The sequence below is a fragment of the Mesocricetus auratus genome, unplaced genomic scaffold, assembly GCF_017639785.1.
Source record: "Mesocricetus auratus isolate SY011 unplaced genomic scaffold, BCM_Maur_2.0 Super-Scaffold_100602, whole genome shotgun sequence".
Classification (NCBI taxonomy): domain Eukaryota; kingdom Metazoa; phylum Chordata; class Mammalia; order Rodentia; family Cricetidae; genus Mesocricetus; species Mesocricetus auratus.
Window position 1 is genome coordinate 61,349 of NW_024429265.1, and position 21,490 is coordinate 82,838.

Below are 21,490 nucleotides of genomic sequence, written 5' to 3' on the forward strand. Positions count from 1 at the left end.
AGTTAAAAATTTTCCCGACATTCATGCCCAGATTCCATTTCCCAGTGAAGTATTTAATTGGAGAATTTGTGAAGCATCCAGTCTCAAGAGCTGCTGTTTATCACATGCAAAAAGAAATATAAATAAAGCCCCAGAAATCCCTGATTTTTGGGCTTAGCACCCCCACACTGACTGAACAGCCACAGGGCCATGTGGATGTCCCACAGCTGAGTCATACCTAGTGTCCTCGGCACCATTGCCTGAAGAGGGTTTTCTGTGGAAACAAAATTCATCACTTTGAGGACAGAATTTCAACCGAGGGACCGTTTGACTCTGACATCCTTGAGGCAGTACTCTCTCTCTAAGAAAGAGCACTGTTATGTTTGGGATGTGGCTTGACTAGGTTTTCCAAGGTTCACTTACTGGAGATTGGGTCCTTGGAGTGGTACTAAGAGGTAACAGCAGGAGAGGAGTAATGGAAGAGGAACAGCAGAAGCTCATCACACTCCTGCCTAGTCTATACGGGCTCCTGTATCATGATACCCCTCCCACTCTGATAAATCACCAAACCTGCCCAGATCCAAAACTGAACTTAGCCAATCTTTTTTTTCTTCATAATGCATCCAGTCTCAGGTATGTTATTGTAGTAACAGAAATTAGTCTCTACTAATACTAGTCCTGCCCATCACTGGTCAGTGTGGGGTAAAAAAAAAAAAAAAAAAAAAAACCTATACTTTTCCTGAAGTGCAGGGAATCCAGGAAAAGTGAAAAGAAGTGGCTTTACCTGCTGCTATTCCCATGAATGTCAAATATGACTACACCTAACTATCAGCAATTCAGCCATTTCCCCAAGTCCAGCATCATTTAAGACTTTACTGTTTGTAGAATGTGTGTCTATGTATGTGTATGTGTTCACAAGTGTGTGTGTGTGTGTGTGTGTGTGTGTGTGTGTAGGTCAAAGGACATTCTTCTCACCTTCTGAGACAGAGACTCATTGTTCTGGAATGTGAAAAGTTGGCTGAGATGGCTAGCCAATAGAACCCCAAGGATCCTATGCTGTGGGATACCTTCTTAGCTATGGGACTACTAGCAATTGTCACCACACCTGGCTCTTTTAACATGTGTTCTATGGATGGAACTCAGATCCTCATGGCAGCACAGCAAGCTCTTTACTGACTAAACCATCTCTCCAGCCTACTTTTTTGGACTCAGTTATCACAGAAGATATTATAAAGAAAGAAAAAATGAACTCAGAGGTTCTAAAGACAAAACTACTCATGAAAACTACTAGTAGACATTGGACAAACACATCAGAACTTTGTTCAGTCCCAACATAGACTTTCTAGAGTTCGATGTGCTCTGGAAATGGAAAATTCCATCTGATTTGGGAGATTGGTGGGTAGGGGAGAAATCTGATGAAGAATGTGAGGGAAGGAGACAAAGATGGAAAAATACAAAAAGCTCTGCAGAAGGCATATTCAAAGTTCATGTCCTTGGAAACATCTCAAAGTTTCTGGAAACATTTCTGGTTGTCATATCTGGAATAAGAGGTACTACCAGAATTGAGTAGCTGGGGACCAAGAATGCTGGTCAGTACCCTACAATGCCCAGAATGGGTCCCATCACAGAGAGTGACCTGGATCCAAGAATGCAATGTCATGCTTGAGAGTCCCTGTGTGAATCATTCATGAATACCACCTTAAAATACCAGGTGGAATTACAATGAGCACAGGGGATCCATGAGACCCACATTCTCGGGTTCAACTGACTGCAGAACAAAACTATTTGTAAGCAAGATGTGCCCATTAATGCAACAGTGGCATGAGCATTACAAGAGGTAACCAATTGCTCTCAGGGATTTGAGGCCTGCTCCTCGGGAGGCAATTCATATTTAAACCTGGCCAAATGTCCATGGTTCAGGAAATCATGGGCTCTAATGGGGAACCTACCACCTTTGTTTTGATAAATGAACATGTTTTCAAAATACCCTCAAAATATTTATGTTTATGCACACAGATTAGTGCTGCTCTCAACCCTAATCAGAGAAGCTTCTTTTTACACTTGGCAAAGACTCGTAGCTGATCAAAGTGCTGAGAATAAGTGACTGTTGAGTGGCAGCCCCAAGTGGGCGATCTGTACCAATCCCACTACCATGGCTCAGAAAACAAAACACACAGAAGAGGAAGGGGAAAGAATGTAGGGGCCACAGGGTGGGGAGGAGGGCTGTGAAACGCTGTCTTCTGGACTTGACATGGCCATGGCATCTGTGGTCACCTGAACAAGACCTACACAAGGTCAAGCCAAGGTCACTCAACATTCCAACAGGCAGCACTAACTGGGCCCCGGGAGTCATAAACATGAAGAGAAGGAGGAAGAGGAAGAAGACAGCAACATGAAGGAGGCAGACATGTTGATAGAAGTAAAAGGGGGAGCTGAGGGTCAATGTGATCAAGACACATGTGTACATGTATGAAACTGTGAAAGAATGACTAGAAAGTTGTCATAGTGAACACATACAGGCTTTTTTCTTGCTGTGGTGCCCATGGTACACAATATGGTGTAACAATTATTTATGTAGTATGTGCACTGTCTGAGGATGCTATTAGTTATCTAAAGATGATTTAATATGGGAAGGTTTGAGAGGGTTCTGTGCAGATGCTATGACTTTTACATAAGAGACTTGAGAATCTGTGGGGTAAACTCAGGATCCAGAAGCAATCCGCTGGAGACACCAAAGGTCAACTGTGCTGTGTCCACTGTGCAGATGAGAGAACCGGGACACAGAGCAGTATAGGAAATTACTCAAGCCACTACATATCAGAGGAGAGCCTAAACATTCAGCTTCCAGAGTCCCTGCCTTCAGCAGCTACACCATTCTGTAAGATTATACACACGGGATGGACCTGAGATCCAGGCATGTCTGCTGCTGTTTTCACCTCCAAATCAGGCACAAGAAAAAGAAGAAACCTGTTACCCACAGGTGTATGTGTGTGTGTGCACGCGCGCGTGCGTATGCATACACATGTGTACATGCACATGTGACCCACAAGTGTATTTGTGTGTGTGTACTTATACACATGCGACCCACAGGCACACGGGAGTATGTACACATCACCCACCGGTGACCCATAGGAATATTTGTGTGTGAACATATGTGTGAAAGTGCACAAGTGTGAGCAGCTGGGCGTACATGTGAGGCCAGAGGACAGCCTTGGCTGTAGTTCCTCAGATGCTGTCCACCTTGTTCTATGAGACAGTCTCTCGCTGGCCCAGATGTTGCTAGTTAGAGCAGTCTGGCTGGCAGCAGGTGTAGGAATCCCCGTCTCTGCTTCCCCAGTGCTGAGAATATAAGCACATACCTGGCTTTTTATGTGGGCTCTGGAAACAAAACTCAGTCCTTGTGCTATTAAAGCAAACACTTTCCTAACTGGGCTATTTCCCCAGCAAGCAAGACTATTCCCCTTCCAACCACAGGTACAGGACTGAGCTTAGGCTCCAATCACCTCCCCACACACACAGTCTCTGGAGCTCCCGTCACCTCATTCCCTAAGCAATGGCACCCTTTCTAACACCAGGTTGATAGACAGAAAGCCAGTCTATGACAAGTTCTGACCTGGGGACAAACACCACGTTATGAAGGTAATCCTCGAAGGTCTTCCTGAATGAGGACTCCTCCAGCTCCTTGAGGATCTGAGAGTCAGTCTTGGGGCATGAGCAGCATTCACTGGCTGAGTCGTCATACTCGCTCTGATTGTGCTTCTGAGAATCATCCGATTCAAAGGGTGGGGACCAGGTCCGTGAGGGGAGCTTCAGCCCTAGAGACAGGCAGAGCAGAGGGCTCAGTCTCCCCCAGGGCACACACATACATACACCATACATATAAACACACATAGACCAGACAGAAAGCGCACTCCACACACATACACACACAAAGAGACTAAGGTAGGACAGATTAATAGAGCCTAGGTTCTAGTTTTAGAGTTTTACACACACACACAGAGGCCAGAGGTTCACCTTGAGCGTCATTCCTTAGGTCACAGCCCCAGACCTCCACTGGGGGTTCTAAGCAAGCATTCCATCACAAGTCATGTCTCCGGACCTCTCCTCACTCTTTGAGATTGGCCTTCACTGTATTATGCAGTCTGGCACTGAACACACTCTGCACCCTAGATTGGCCTAGACTCTCATTCTTGCTTCCTCACCCTCCCAAAGTGTCAAATTACTGTCGTATAATACCAAGAATTCCAGAATTGTTATGTGTGCATGTTTGTCTGTATTCTGTGTCTATGTTTGTGTTACATGTATCTATGTACTCTTACCCACGTGGGTAAATACAGATGCCCAAGGTTGATATAAGTATCTTCTACAGTCATTTCTCCATCATCATCATCATCATCACATTAGTTTTATTGGGGAGGGGAACAAGCCAGGGTGCACATGTGGAGGTCAGAGGACAACTTTCGAGAATCTATTTTCTTCTCCACCATGTGGATTCCAGGGAGTAAAGATAGTCTGTAAGTCTTGGCAGCAAGTACCGTAACCTTTGATATAACTTGCCAGTCCTCCATCTTACTTATTGAGACAGAGTCTCTCACTAAACTTGGACCTCATGACTTGCTAGGCTGGCTAACCAGCACACTCCAGGGATAAGGGATCTGCCTGTCTCTGCCTCCCCAACATGATGGTTATAGATGCAGGCTACCACACCCAGATTTTGGTCTATATGGGTGATGGGGACCCAAACTCAGACTGTTATACAGCAAACATTTTAAAATTTGACTATTGTTAGGCCTCCCTATGAGTGTAAGCGTTGTGGGCTGGTGAAATGGCTCTGTGGGTAAAGTGGCTGCCATGCAAGCATAAGGACCTGAGTTCAATCCCCAGCACCCACATGAAAAAAGCAGACATAGTAACACACATCCTACTCTCCACTGCTGGGAAAGCAGAGGCAGGAGGATCCCTGGAACTCACTGGCCAGCCAGTCTAGTCAAATTGTTGAGCATCCAGTTCAGTGACAGACCCTGCCTCAAAAACCAAGGCAGAAAGCCACACAGAAAGACAACCAACATCAACCTCCACATAGCCCTATGTATGTTTCCAGCAGAGTATGAATCTTTGTGTAATGTTTAAAAATGTGTATGTAAACGCTGGGGAGTTGGATGGCTCAGTCAGACTCCAAACATGAGGAGACATATGTATGCATACACACAGAGACACATACATGTGCAAATAAATTCTATGATCAAATATCAAATCATTTTTAAACAGTCCTGTTGTATTCATGCATTTACAGTGGTTTTATGTTTGTTCTGAGACAGGGTCTCATATAGCTCTGAATGGCTTCAAACTCAATATGTAGGTAGACATGACATTAACTACTGACCTTCCTGCCTCCACCTCCGAAATGCTACAGTTAAAAGCCTATGCCACCGCCGCCGGGAGGTGGTGGCGCACGCCTTTAATCCCAGCACTCGGGAAGCAGAGGCAGGCTGATCTCTGTGAGCTTGAGGCCAGGCTGGACCGACAGCCTCCAAAACAATACAGAGAAACCCTGTCTCGTAAAACCAAAAAAAAAAAAAAAAAAGCCTACGCCACCACACTGGGACTGTGTGGTGCTGGGAATGGAGCCCAGGGCTTCCTGCATGCTAGGAAACCCTCTACCAGCCAAGCTATAGCCTCAACCCCTGTATCACGAGTTTCCATTTATAGAATGAAAGTTCACTGTGGTTGGCCTGGCATAGCAGAGAGCACCTGTCATCATAGCACTCCAGGGGTTGAAACAGGGTGACCAGGGTCATACTCAGGCTACATCATGAGTTTGAGGCCAGCATGGGGCATGTGAAACTTTGATTAAAAGCAAACAACAGAAAGAAAATCAAACTTTTTTTTTAAGTTAGTGGATTATATCCAAATGCAGAGCCAACAGGTCAGAGCTGAGCCCAGGACCAGACTTGCTCTCAAATTATATAAAGTATGCAAGGAGATAAATCAAGTTAGTGATCCTGGCCCAGGCAGGCATGATGTCATGGGCATGCATATAGCACATGATCTTAGAGTTGGGACTGTTCCCAGGAATCATCTGTCCTCCGCCCCTTTTCCACAAAAGGAGACAGACGACTTGCTGCGTGACTTAGCCAAAAGCAGATGCCAGGGCAGGGGTGGATCTGAGCACAGACTTCAGACACACCTCTCCAGCAGCCCCCTTGACCTGCTTCTGCAAGGTCACAGTCTAAGCATACTGCTAGCTGAAAATGAATCAAAGACAAAAGAAACAACTGGATGAACAGCAAAATTTTACCTTCTCTGATTTGCTGGTGGGTTGCACTATTTTGTTTTGTTTAATAAAGTGTGTGTGTGTGTGTGTGTGTGTGTCTGTGTCTGTGTCTGTGTGTCTGTGTGTATGTGTGTGTCTGTGTCTGTGTGTGTGTGTGTGTCTGTGTGTGTGTGCCTGTGTCTGTGTGTCTGTGTGTGTCTGTATCTGTGTGTCTGTGTGTGTGTCTGTGTGTCTGTGTGTGTGTGTGTATCTGTGTGTGTGTGTGTGTCTGTGTGTCTGTGTGTCTGTGTGTGTGTGTGTGTGTGTGTGTGGCGGTGGGTTCAGATGATAACTATTGACAATTAGTTCTTTCTCTGCACCATGTAGGTCCTAAGGACCAGACTCAGGGCATCAGGCTTGGCAGCAGGCAACTTCTATCCACTGAGTCCCTAGGTTTCTTTTTGATAACCCACTTTTAGCTATTTTGAAATATAAAATAGAGTGAACCTGCAAGGCAACTCCAGGACAGTTAATACAGCTGCTACTTCATAAACCCTGTCCACTGTGCTTGTGCACATGCACACACACACACACACACACACACACACACACACACACCTCAGCCTCTGCAAACAGTGCTGAAAAGATACTGAATGTTTCTATCACAAGGAATGGCGAAGACACTCACCACTCAGATTTGCTTCCCACATATTTTATATTGACCCATGCACTGTGTGTCTCATGGATGAATGAAGCATTGAATGTGTTTCACTGTTATATCCAGTCCGTTTGTTTTGTAGTCCTGGAAACTGAACCCAGGGCTTTGGACACTCTGGAAGAAAGTGCTCATCATGCATCACTCTTTTGGGTTTTCAGCAGCTGACAAAGTGCGAATCCATGCACAACGTCTAAAATGTGTGTTCACACTGAGGAGAGTTAAGTGTGGGTCTGTATGCAATGTCTAAAATGTGTGTGTGTGTGCACTAGAGAGATAGTGAATGCGGGTCCACATGTGATGTCTAAAGACGTGTGTTCATACTGAGGAGACGGTGAGTGTGGGCCTGTGTGCAATGTCAAAAATGCGTGTGTGCTGGGGAGATGGTGAGTGTGGATCCATGTGTGATGTCTAAAGATGCATGTATGTACCAGGGAGATGGCTCAGACAGGGGCCTGAGTTTGATTCCCAGACCCCATATAAAAAGCTGGTTGTGGTGGGGTACATTTGTAATCCCAGCACTGGGAGGTGAAGAAAGGCAGATTCTTGAGGGTCGCCCATTAGCCAAATTAACCTGTTTACCCAGGCTAGTGAAATACCCTGTCTCAAATAAAAATAAACATAAAAATCCACAAGGTGAGGACTTGGCTACAGCTCAGTGGTAGAACTTGCCTAGCATGCATGAGGTCCTGGGTCCAATGCACAGTACTGAAATCTTAAAAACAGAGGGGGTACAAAGATGACTCAGTAGGTAAAGGGGCTTGTCCCCATGCCTGACCACTTGAGTTTGATCCCTGGTACCCACATGGCAGACAAGACAACAGACTCCTGTAAGCTGTCCTCTGACCCACACACACATGCCATGTTGCATGTGTGCCCTCACACACAGAAACTAGGTAAATAAATAAACTATTTTTAATTGGAAGAAAACATGGGATGGGGATGTGGCTCTGTTGCTGCAGTGTTAGCACCCATCAAGCCCTGGGTTTGAATCTCTGGCCCTGCATAAACTTGGCATGGTGGTATAGTCGTGTGCCCCAACACTCAGGAGGTAGAGGTAGGGGGAACAAGAAACCCAGTGTCTTCCTCGGCTAAATAGTGAGTTTAAGTTCACAATGGTCTTTATGAGATCCTGTCTCAAAAATCAAGTAAAAAAAATTAAAAACAAGGTACATTCTTGGACATACACCCAAAGTTGTCCTCTGACCTCTACACATACATGCACACACGTTTACACACACACATACACACACACATACAAAGTGTGCCTTATTTGAGACAAAATGGAATACGAACATGTGTGCGTATGTGTGTATGTAAGTGTGTGTGTGTGTGTGTGTGTGTGTGTGTGTGTGTGTGTGTGGAAATGCATGTGCAGGCACCCTGGGAAAAATGAAAAGAGACCTGTGTTCCCTTAAAAGAATCAAGGTACAGCCAGCCCCATGGCTGTTGCCTGAGCTCACCTTTGAGACAATAATCCAACTCAAACAGCTCGCTGTCCTCCGCCTGCCTCTCCCAGTAGACCAGGTAGTGTGTGATGTTACCATTGGGGTCGGAGGGGGGCTTCCACTTTAAGATAATCTGAGATGAGGAATTAGAAACTGATATGGGGTCCAGGGGCACAGAAGGGTCTGTAAAGGAGAAAAGAAACGAGTTACTATGAGGGAGAGTATGTAAGTTGTTGGGCTTACCTAAGCAAGAGGATGGTCCAAGTGAAACCGCAGCCATGTTTGCTAGAGTTATTTAACATCAGAGAAAAGTAGGCACAGTTAAATGCTTGCCCAGGTGAGCAGGAGTGACTGTCCAGTCATGCTATGGGTTATGTGCCCACCGTGTGTCATTTACTCTACAGACTTTGGCTCTGACAGATGCCTAGGCTCTTGCTGCTGTAGGTACTAGAAAGATGTTCCTGGGACCAAAAGAGACTCAAGGCAAGAGAAGGATGTTGGTTGATGTGGGCATGAAATCAAACCCAGTCACTGGAAGCACTTGAAACCATTGAACTGTGTCTGGTTGTTTCTGAGACAGGCTATCATGTAGCCCATGCTAGCCTCAAACTTTTTAAATTCATTTTACATACCAACCACAGTTCCCCCTCCTTCCCCACCTGCTGCTCCCCCTACGGCCCCCCAACCTCCCATCCACTCATCAGAAAAAGGTAAGATCTCCCCTCAACAAAGCCTGGCAGGACCAAGGCTAAGCAAGGCATCCCACCATAGGGAATGGGCTCTAAAAAGCCAGCTCACGCACCAGAGATAGATCAGATCCCACTGCCAGGGGCCCCACAAACAGAGCAAGCCACACAACTGTCACCCATATGCAGAGGGCCTAGTTCAGTCCCATGCAAGCTCCCCAGCTGTCCGTCTAGAGTCTGTGAGCTCCCTCAAGCTGAGTCAGCTGTCTCTGGATTTCCTGGTCATGATCTTGACTCCCACCCCAATTGCTCATATAATCCCTCCTCCCTCGCCAGAAGCTTGGCCCAGTGCTTGCTAGCCTCACACTTGATAGCATAGCCAAGAACTTGTTTGAAATCCCGATTCCCTACCTTCCTCCTGCATGCTGGGATGAGAGACACTATACCTGGTTAATGAGGTTCAGGGATTTAACCTAGGGCTTCATACAAGCTAGGCAAGCACTCTACCAACCCAGCCACATACCCAGCCCCAGATGGTGTTCTTCAACTGCCATACAACATCCTTCAAAATACACCCTAAACTCTCCTTCTGAAGAACAGTGGGACCTGAGGCTAAGGAGATGGCTCAATGGGTAAAGCACTCATCACAGAAGCATAGAGTTCAGATCCCTGGCGCCCATATAAACGCCAGGCAGCAATGGCTGTAGCAGCCTATGCAAAAACTCAGCAGCCAGAGAAAGCAACCTCTGTGTTTATTGAGAGACTCTGACCCAATATAGAAGGGAGAAAACAACTGGGGAAGACTCCGGTGTCGACCTCTGGCATATGCCACATTCAAGTATGATACACACATGCAAGTGCAAGTACAAAACACACACGCACACGCATGCACACTTGCACACACACAGAGTGCTGGAGGCTGAGAAAGTTGGAGGGGGAGAACATGGAGGTATCAAGGCAAAAACAAAAGATGTGCAAAGGCCAGAAAGGTAGAAGTTTCTGGAAACTAAACTCAGTCTAGACACAAGATGAGAGCCAAGATGGTGAAGAAGCCAGAACAATGGACTGTGTTCTTGTGAGGGGTTGCCTACTCTCTCTCCATGTTGACACTTGGGACAGACAACTCTTTGTCAACCATTCCACTGCCCAGCTGTGACCAGTAAAAATGTCTCTAGATAATGAGGCATCCTCCCTTTCTTGGGAGGGACAGAATCATCTCTATTTGAAAACTAGTTAAGCTAAGAAGAAGGGTTAATCTTGACAGAAAAATAAGTTGCTATGAGACACTATAGCCATAAAGAAAAAAAGGAAGAAACACAAAGGAGGGAGACAAGATTGTCAAGATTACACCATGCGAAGGCAGAAGATGCACACAGGAAGGCACCTTTCTATACTTGAGAAGTTTTCATGACAGGATAGGAAAGCATGCAGTCCACCCCCCTTATCTATGCGGCGCATTTTATAACTGCAGCCGATATCTGAAACCACACAAAGCCCTGGCCATCAGTGTTCCCATACATACATACCTATGATAAAACTTAATCCATAACTAATAGAAGGTAACAACAGCAATAATAAAACAGAAGTTTCTTTTGTTGTTATTTTCTGTGAGTTTGTCATTTGTCTATTGTTTGTTTGTGTTTTTAAAACTGGATCTCACATAGTCCAGGTTGGCTTCAAACTTAATATGTAGACAGAGATGACTCTGAACTCCAGATCTACCTGCATCTATCCCCCAAACATTTCACTATTCTTTGTTGCTGTTTTGAGGTTGTAAGATCTTGATATGTAGCCCAGGCTGGACTCAGACACACAGCAATTCTCTTGCCTCAGTAGCCTAATGATAAGACGACAGGTGTGTATAACCAGGCCTGGCTTTCACTTTTAATTAACTAATTATTTGCTGACTGAATTAACTTTTTAAAAGACAAGTCTCACTGGATAGCTCTGGACTGTATAGAGCTTGAGACTCTTAATCTCAGGGTTGTAGGTTCATGCCCCACGTTGGATGCCAAAATGTAAATTGATGTACTAATTGGTCTAAATAAATAAAAACCCAGAGTCAGACATAGAAGAAAATGCTGAGAAATCAGATAGAAGAAGGAGTAAGCCAAAGTCACCTTTACCTCCTTAGCTTCCCAGTGGAAAAGAAAGCAAGCTCCTGTTTCCTTCCACCTATATCTTCTCTCTGTCCAGTCATCTCACTTTCTGTCTGTGACCCGCCATTTCACTTCCTGTCTGTCTGTACAGACCTCCAGACCTCTATGGTTAGCTAGTGGCAAGCTCCACTCTCTGATCTTCAGACAAGCTTTATTTGTACAAGCAAGATGTAACCACACTGGATGGCCTAGAAGACACTACTTAAACCAGGCTGGGCTTGAACTCACAAAGATCTATCTACCACTGACTGCCAAGAGCAAGATTAAAGGTGTGTGCCACCATGCTCAGCCTCTCCCCTCTCCATGCCAGATGTTGAAGAGAGTCTTGTGTAGGTAATCATAGCTGCTTGGAGTTCAAGAAAGTATGTGTTATGTGTGTTTAGTGTGTGTGCATGCATAAATATATGTGTGTGTGTGTGTGTTATATGTGGTATGTGGTAGGCATGTACATGCATATGTATTACATGTGATGTCTGTGTTGTATGTAGCATGTGTTGCATTATATGTTGTGTGTTCATGTGTGTTACATGTAATGTGTATGTTATATATGGTATGTGTGCAAGTTGCATGTGGTGGATGGGTATGCATGTGAGTGTGAGTGTGTGTTAATACATCAGTATTGTATTAAATGTGGTGTGTGTTATATGTGAAGTATGTGTTATATGTGGGGGTATGGATGTATACATGTGTGTATTAGATGTGTAGTGTTTATGCATGTGTGGAGGCCAGAGGAGGAAGTCAGGCATCCCATTCTATCAGTGTCTACCTTACTCCTGAAACAGGATCTTTCTCTCAAACTAGAGCTAGTCTGGCGGCCACCAAATCCTAGTGCTCCCTTGTCCCTAACCCTGAGCCACAGTGCTCTGTGGTTACAGACTTACAGATGTGCACATGGCCTCCCCTGAGACACAGTGGTCTCAGTTACAGACATGCACATGGCCTCCCACTGAACCATAGTGCTCTGGGGTTTCAGACATGCACATGGCCACCCCGAGGCCCAAGACTGTGTGAGGCATGAACATGGTCACACCCAGTTTTCAATGTGGGTGATGGGAACAGCACACAATCTTGCCCACTAGGCCATCTTCCCAGCCAAGAGTGAACTCTTGAACTATAAGGTAGCTCATGGCTACCATGCTATCCTCTGAAAATATAAGCCTCAGCCCTTAGCTCCTCCAGAAGTCAACCACAGGAGAAAGCCTGTCACAGGATATCACTAAGTTGCCTACCAAAAGCCATAGAGTCAGTTCAACATCAAACCCATATTCACAGGACACACTTACTAGTGGCATCTGTCTGCACATAGATGATGTCACTTTTGGCTCCGTAGGTCCGGCGTTCATCAGAGAAGGTAACCAAGGTCTTGACAAAGATAGCATATTGAGTCCAGGGCTTGAGACCCCGCATTAGCCACCCAGGGTGGCTTGGGGTCTGAGACTTGGGGTCGTTGGACCTTTGGGGTGGGTCAATATCTACCACAGTCCAGCTGTTGGAGCCACAAGCATCCTGCCCATCAAACTCCGTCACATTCTGATAAGGGCTTTAGAGAAATGAGAGGGAGAGGTAGGTTACCACTGAGTGAATGTCAATCTCAGGACTCGGTGGAGTGGGGACCTTGGAGAGTTACAAGATGTAGACTCACTTCCTTTCTGGAGTGTGTGTGTGTATGAGTTTCTGGCGGTTCACTTGAACATATGTGCATGGACCTAGAAGACCATCTACCTTGTTTTTTTCTGTTTGTGAGACAGACTCTAGTCCTCGCTGGCCTCAAACTCACATTAGTCTGCCAGCCTCTTGTCTCCTCAGTGTTGGGGTTAATACCATTCACCCTTGATTCCTACCTTGTGTTCTGAAACAGAGTGATCTTATGTGGCCTGAAATTCACCTTGTAGGCAAGGTCAGCTAGCCAGAGTGAGACCCCAAAAATCTGCCCATCTATCTTCCTCAGAGTTGGCGTCCACAACTCATGGCTTTCTGAAAGTGTGAATGTGTACCTGAGCATGTGTGCTTTGTCCCTGCAACAAGGAGCACCTCCTTTTACTTACGCCTCTTTATAGAAGAGCATGAATCCCAGGAGGTCTCGGAAGTCAGGGGGCCAATAGGGCTCCCACCTCAGCAAGATCTTGTCAAAAGACGTCCGAATGAAGGAAAATTTAAGTAACTCATTTTCACCTAGAAAGAGAAAAAAGTCAGACAATTAGGAGTACTGAATAGTTTGTTTCAAAGCAAAGTTCTTGTTCTCCCGCCTCGTAGGGTGGGGTTAGACGGAGGGACAGAGAGAGTCCTAGTTTCATTTTGTTGCTCTGATAAAACACTTGACAAAAACCAGCTTAAGGGAGGAAGAGTTGTTTGGCTGCTTGTTAGAACAGAGCCTATCATTTCAGGGAAATTGGGCAGGAACTCAAGGCGTCAGCATCACCCACGGTCAATAGCAGAGGGAGATGGAGGCATGGGCGACTCCTGCTTGCTGCTTATATTTAGCTAGATTTCTCCACTCTCATGTTGTTCCAGATCCAGTCCATGAAAGGGCTCTTCTCACTTCAATTAAACAAACCCCAAGCCAACAAAGCCTACTTGGTGAGCTACGGATCAGAAAGAAACCACCAAAATGATCACCAGTCATGCCTACAGGTCAACCTCTTCTAGACAATTCCTCAATTAAGATTCTCTTCCCAGGTGATTCTAGATTGTGTCACACTGAAAATCAAAACAGGGGGTGCATATACTCTGCTATTGCTTACATGGGTCTCACCCACGTAAGCAGAAGACTGGTCTTGCCGAGTTTGAAAAGTGGGAAGTCGGCAGATGAACAATGAAATACGACGCTCACCTGAATCATGGATGATCCATGCCGATGCAAAAAGGAAAACTAGTCAGCCATTTTGAGCTCTTTTTAATGTGTGTGTATGCATGTTCATACATGTGCAGGTATGATGACTAATCTTAGCATTTCATACATGTGCAGGTATGATGGCTAATCTTGATATATGTGCAGGTGTGACAGCTAATCTTAGCTGTCAACTGGACACACCTGGGAAGAGAGAACCTCAACTGAAGAACTTCTTCCATCAGATTGGCCTCTGGTCATGTCTATGAAGCTTTTCTTTTTACTTATGATTGAGGTAGGAAGGGCCCAGCCCACTGTGGACAGAGCCATCCGAAGGTAGGTGGCCTGGGCTATATAAGAAAGTTAGATGACAATACGTAGCAGTCTTCCATGATCACTGCTTCAGGTCCTGCCTCCAGGTTTCTGCCTTGAGTTCTTGCCTTGACCATCTCTACTGCTACAGGGATCAGGAAGTAAGCTCTCAGCCCCAGGCCTGACTCCTCATCTGATGCCATGCCCCCACCACGATGATAAAGGACTAAGCTTCTGACTCGTAAGCCAGCCCTGATGAAATGCTTTCCATTAGAAGAGTTCCTTGATCGTGTGTCTCTTTACAGTGATAGGACGCTGAGTAAGACAGTGGTGCACACTCCCAACCCCGCCCAGCACTGGAAAAATAGGAAAGGCAGATAGATCCCTGTGGTTCTCTAATCAGTCCACAAAGACTGTTGTTTAGCTCCAGGCAGTGAGAAACCGTGTCTAACAAAAAAGAAAAATAGGGAACAACATCTCTGTCCTTCACAGACACATGCACATCTATCCCCAAACACACACACACACACACACTTGTAAAACACACACACACACACACTTGTACACACAGACATACACACCTGACTTTGGTATTTTAAAACTCCTCTCACAGAAAGCTGTAGTTCAACAAAAGACAATGGCACTTCCCTGGGAGCTAGGGTAGTAGCTGAAAGAGGGCTGCCACTGGAGACATAATGATAAAGAGACTTACAGGATGCCTGGTCCCCATTGGTCTTCAGGGCAATGTCATTCCTCTCCTGGCGGCCCTTAGTTCCAGAAACTTCTTCCATCTTGTGAATTTCTGACAAGCAGAGCTTGGGGTTGTAGTGGAAGAAGAGCTTGCCCTGAGTGATGGTAAGGTTGTGTTTGTTCCAGTCCCAGAGCTGTCGGAGGTTCTGGTTGTCCAAGGCATAGAAAGAGTAGTTCCTACAGACATACAATGTTAGTCACTCCACAAGCCATCTTCTTCAATGCTGAGATGACAGGTTGTAATTTTCTTTTAAAAAAAGAAGAAATGGACTTGAGAAGGAGCAAAGGTGGAGGTAGATCAATGAGGAAGGAGGTATGGGGGCCAATTATGATCAAAGTAATTGCATGTATATAAGAAATTCTCAAAAATTAATTTTACATATCATAGTTAAATAAAAATGTAAAAACTAGATAGCCAGAGCCATGCCTGGAGTTGACCCCTTCCGTGCTACAGGTCCAGTCCTAGCCACTTGATTGACACAGACTCAAAAATTAGCTTTGGGACTATGGAGAACAAGGAAGTTTGCAAATTTTCATTGCCAGTTAAGTGTAGTGCACTCTCCTAGAATGCCCCAATGAGGGACTGGGGGATGTGGCTCAGTAGTAGAGTCTCTGCCTAGAATGCCCCAGTGAGGGGCTGGAGGCATGGTTCCATGATAGAGTGCTTGCTTAGCATGCACCAGCACTATATTCAATCCCCAATGTGGCTAAATAAGAGGGAGAAGAAAAGGATCTAGAGAAGGAGGAGGAAGCAAAAAAGGAGGAGGAGGAAGAGGCAGAGGGGAAACAAGGGTAGGGGTCAGACTGGGTTTTGGAGAAGGCGAGGGCGAAACTGTGACCCAGGTCTAGCAATAAAAAAAAACCATAAATCAAGTTTGGGGACGAAAAGTATGGAAGGTTTCGATCATGGATGGCGTTAGAAATCACAGCATGGACCAGGCCAGGCTGCTCTTGAGACTTGCCTGCTTCCAAAAGCCCAGTTGTGCGGCTCTGCTTTAAGACACAGTGTGGACTGGCATGGCCTTTTGCTCCTCTCCCTATTTGCTGCTGGTTTGACAGCTATGAGACAGGGGACAAGGGACCTGTCTTGTGCCTGTGAGAAACAGGGAATCTAACTGCATGTCTCAGTGCTCCTTTTGCTCATGAGTCTATCTCTACTTTTCAAAACACCACACACCATACTCCTGTTTGCTTGAGAAACACACGCAGGGTCTGTGGGACCTGGAGGAGAGCAGAGCAAAGGAGAGTCCACGGAACCAGGATGGATAACTGGAGTTCTGCAGAAGGACACTTGCTATATCTGAGGTTCCCAGAGGTCACCTGAGGCAAACTACAGAGACAGGCTTGGGGTAGGGGGGTGAGGAGACAATCTGCACTAAATAGTTCAGCTTATGTAGTGCAAGGTCTGAAGGCACAGGTCATGGCTGGAAGCCCACACTGCCAGCTCATAAAAGAAATGGAGACAGAGGAAAATGAGAAAGGACACCTGGGGGTGGCTGGGAGGATGCCTTGAGGAGGTGGAATTCCAGGCGCCTGGAAAGATAAGCATCTCAACAAAGAACAGGCAGGGTCTCCTCCTCTCACAGGCTGGTGCACAAAAGTTCTTGGGGGTGCGGGGCAGGGACACCATGGACACAACACCTTATGTTGAACCTTCTACAATGCTTCAACGACTGTGGAAAGGTTGGAGTGTTGCAGATCCAAAGTCTAATTACAATTTATCCTGGTCTGTCTTTAACCCCCTTAATAGCCACTCTGTGTCTTAACAGCCCAAATATCCTTGTGGCTAACATGCAAGCCTTCTGGAATGTACTAGCATAGCAGACCATTAGTTTCCATCAACTAAAAGGCTAAGAATGTCGTCAGATGACATCTGAGGCCTATAGCAGAGATTTCTCTGGTTTGCTGTTAATCACCTCTTTGATGTTTCTACCAGTATCATTTCAAAGTGACTTGGTTTGTGATGTTCTGTTCTATTAGTATAAAAACTTCATGAGACTGTTAGCACATTGGAATTTGTAATTTGGGATAACCTTTATCTGTGTTCGTGGGCCATGCTACTCATAATTGGCTCCAGAATAAACTATCTCTTAACCCTTTCAGGTGAGAGGTGGAGTTTTGTATTGACAGAGCCAAGCAGTTTCCAAACATGGCCGTGACCAGGTATTTGTCACACTCCATTCTCTGTGTAGCTATGACAGATGCACATGCCATTAGTAAATCCCAGTCATTACCCGCTGGCTTCCCCAGGAAGACTACTAAGTAGACTTTCTATCTCTTGGCTGGATAGCCATTCAAGAGTGTCCTGTCATCCAACTGCTGCTTCATTTTGGTTTAGAAGGGTTTTTAAAAAGAAAAGTTCTGCCAGGCGTTGGTGGTGCATGCCTTTAATCCCAGCACTCGGGAAGCAGAGGCAGGTGGATCTCTGTGGGTTCGAGGCCAGCCTGGTCTATAGAGTGAGTTCCAGGACAACCTTCCAAAGCAATAAGCAATACAGAGAAACCCCGTCTTGAAAAACCAAAAAAAAGAAAAGTTCTAAGGGGTGTGTGTGTGTGTGTCTGTCTGTCTGTCTGTCTGTCCGTGTCTGTGTGAGCACACGCGTGTGTGCACACTCGCGCACACATGCACACACTCATACACGCATGAGTGCATGTACATGTATGTGCTCTTGAGTTGAAAACAGAGAAAACCTGGCTGCCTATCACTTACACCTCATCCACCCTGGTTTTCTGAGTCGGGGTTCCTCACTGTTCTACAACCTGATAAGTAAGTGAGGACTGGCTGGCCAGGGAGCCCTAGGGATCCACCTGTCTTTTCTCCCCAACTCTAGGAGACCGCCCCTTTTGTTTTAAACTTGTGGTCAAGCTCAGGTCTTAACATTGCAAAGCAAGCAGTGTACCCAGTGAGCCACCTCCCCATCCCCATGTTGTCTCATTCATGAGCTTCGTGATTGGCAGCCACAAACACAGCCAGGTTCACATACCCGATTTCCAAGGTCTCTCCTCGAATCAGATGAAGCTTCCGGAAGAAAGAAAGAGATACTAGAGCATAGGAACGTCGGATCTTTAAGAACCCTGAAATTTCTTCAATGAGGCCAAGGTTAGCCTCGAGCTCAGCTGCCAGGTTGTCTACAAAAAATAGGAAACACCCATGAGTGTTTGCAGGATATTTTATCCAGCGTGTGTGTGTGTGTGTGTGTGTGTCTGTCTGTGTGTCTGTCTGTCTGTGTATGTGTGTTCCTGCCCTGTTGTGTATGTGTTTATGCCCGCCTGCTGTGTGTGTATGTGTGTCTGTGTGTGTGTTCCTGCCCTCCTGTTATCCCAGCACTCAGGATGTGATGACAGGAGGATTAAGTGTGGAAAGTCACCTATGGCTACACAGTGAGTTTGAAGCAAATCTACAGTACACTTTCTTTTATTTTATTTATTTACTTTTATTTTTTAAACAAAGTCTCACCTAGCCTTTGGCCTCAATCTACTATCTAGCTAAAGATACCCTTGAACTTCTGACCGCTTGCAGCCTCCACTTTCCCAGTGCTTCAATCACACAAGGGTAGGACATAGCACTGAGGACTAAACCCATGAATGCTTGGAAAGCAGTCCACCTGCAGACCTGCCCATTCTAGCTTGGAGGCTTATTCTCCATTTCTTTGACATGGGGTGTCATGCAGCCTAGGCTGACTTCAAACTCACACTGTAGCTGACGATGAACTAGAACCTCTCCTACTTCCATTTCCTGAGTGCTGCAATAATGAGTATGGGCCAGCAGACTCTGAGCACATCAATAAGAATACAGATTCCTGAGGCTGTAGAGATGCCCAGGAGCAGTCAAGAGAATTCTGCTCCTGCAGAGGACCTGAGTTCAGTTCCCAGCACCCACATGGCAGCTCACAACCACCTGTAACTACAGTGCCCACTTTGGGCTTTTGTGGACACCACACACACACACACACACACACACACACACACACACACTACGGTATATATACATACATGCAGACAAATGCTTGATGCAGATTGGAAAATAAGAATTTTCGGCAAATGTGGAGCCAGAAACTTTTCATTTTGGATTCTGAGGCACCTCCTGGTATGAGTCTCCTACTTAGAGGGCCAATAAAGGATGTGCCACTTTGATTGCTTGCTGTGTTGATTTCTTTCTTTAGATAAGATCATGTCACCCAGGTGGTCTGAACTTCCTAGATTAAGCAATCCCCCTGCCTCAGCCTCCTGAGTAGCTGAGACCATGAAAGCTGGGAGGGGAATGTGCGGATACCCTGGGCGGTGCACTTCCCCGCTCACAGCACACAGGAAGTGGGGGACCCTCCTGGGAGTACTCACTGCCCCCTCGGATGTTGATGATGAGGCTGCCATTGATCACTGTGCAGCCTCGGAGCTCCTGGGCAGATGTCACAGAGTCAATGGTCTTCTCGCCATCCAGGATCTGGCAGACCTTAGGACAGGGTCCCAGACATGGGATGCACATCAAGCTGAGAGTAGAACAGAGAAAGAATGAGATCAATCAGGAGTGCTGGGCTCCTTCACCCACCGCCGGGAATACAGCATGCTTCACCGGGACCCAGTGGCAGACTTAATCACTCTAAGGTAGATTTGCTAAGCTCAGCACGTGTCCTCGTTAGCTTCAGCTGTAAACATGATAAGGCCTAGTGTGATCTTGAGGGACTCTCAGTCAAGGATTGCCTAGGTCAGACAGGCCCATGACCATCACTGTGGAGAGTTAGCTTGATTACTGGTTGATGTGGGAGGGTCCAGCCCACTGTGGGTGGCACCATTTCCTAGGCAGGTGGGCCTGGGCTGTATAAGAAAACTCGCTGTATATGAGCCAGAAACTGAGCCAACAAGCATCATTGCTCTGCAGCACTTGTTCTCAACCTGTGGGTCGCAAACCCTTTGGGAGTCACATATCAGATATCCTGCATAGCAGGTATTTGTATTACGATTCATAACAGTAGCACAATTACAGTTATAAAGTGGCAATGGAATAATGTTATGGTTGGGGGATCACGATGACAGGAACTGTATTAAAGGGATGAAGCATTTGAAAGGTTGAGAACCACTGTTCTATGGTTTCTGTTTCAGGTTTCTGCCTGAATTTCCTCAGAAACAGACTGTGAGCGGACAATATAAGCTGAAACAAACATTTCCTCCCCTGAGTTGTTTTTGGTCGGTGTTTCATCACAGCAACAGAAACGGCACTGATACAGCACTCCGAATAATTGAAACCAAGTATATATTCACAGGGGCAATAAGGTGACCATAGACAGTATAGGTTGCAGAGCAGGGTTCCCAAGCTACACTCAATACCAACAGCATCGCATATTCATGTTGCCACAACTAAAAATATTTCCAGATGTTGTCAAATGCATCCCACATACATAGAATAGCCAAGTATCTCCCCGCCCCCAAAAAACATAGCCCAGTGTTTGGAAAATGGCTCGGTCTATGGAGTGTTTTCCTCACAAGTATAAGAACCTGAGTTGAACCCTCAGGACCCACATAAAAATGCCAGGCATTGGCTAGAGAGATGGCTCCAAGGGTAAAGGTGCTTGCAGCCAAGTCTGCAACCTGAGTTCAGTCCTGGTGACCACAAGGTGAAAAAGGGGACCGAGTGCTGCAAACTGTCAACTGATCACCACATGCTCATAGCGCACACACACACAAATAAATAAAAAACATGTAATGAAAGATTTATTTAAAAAATATCAGGCATGCTGTCATATGTTTGCAGATCTAGTACAGAGGAGGAGATGGACTCCTGGAGCTCACTGCCCTGCCAAACCAGCCTAATAGGTGAGCGCAGGCCAGTAAGAGACCACATCTCATAGAAAGCAGTAGGATTTGGAGAATAATATCTGAAGTTGTCCTCTGACCTCCCCACACCTGAACACACAGCCACATACACACCAACATGGGCACACCCATATACATACACATTCACAAAAAAATTGACTTTCCTAATGTAAGAAATGTCCTTTATTTCCTGCACAGAGCAGACATGACAGCGCCACACCTCTCCAGTGTTGGTGTGACAAGCACAGACCACCACACCCAGCTTTTCCCAGGAGTGCTTGGGATCACACGAAAGTCAGCACATTACCAGCTGAACAATCTTCCCAGCCCATAGTTTTCCCTGGAGTCTCACCTGTAGGGATGCTTGCTAGAATCATTGATAAAATATCATATGTTAGAATTGTGTGTGTGTGTGTGTGTGTGTTTGTGTGTGTGTGTGTTGGGGACTGCACTCACAACCTTTTGTGAAGATCAGAGATCATCTTTGGGTGTCATTTTTCAGGTGTCTTCCAACTTGTCTCTTGACTGAACTTGGAACTTGCCGCATGGCCTGT

General features: G+C 45.9%; 1 protein-coding gene across 1 annotated transcript in view; it reads right to left on the bottom strand.

Annotated features, from left to right (window-relative positions):
* The window catches only part of Insr (insulin receptor), a gene marked incomplete at its 5' end in the record, with an annotated part of 104,934 nt that overhangs the window by 26,070 nt on the left and 57,374 nt on the right, over positions 1-21,490 (bottom strand). The window contains 8 exons of the mRNA XM_040736964.1: positions 218-253; positions 3,593-3,794; positions 8,411-8,578; positions 12,524-12,780; positions 13,286-13,412; positions 15,092-15,306; positions 18,113-18,257; positions 19,467-19,615. Of these exons, the coding sequence (XP_040592898.1) occupies positions 218-253; positions 3,593-3,794; positions 8,411-8,578; positions 12,524-12,780; positions 13,286-13,412; positions 15,092-15,306; positions 18,113-18,257; positions 19,467-19,615 (1,299 nt within the window). The remainder of the gene's footprint in view (positions 1-217; positions 254-3,592; positions 3,795-8,410; positions 8,579-12,523; positions 12,781-13,285; positions 13,413-15,091; positions 15,307-18,112; positions 18,258-19,466; positions 19,616-21,490) is intronic.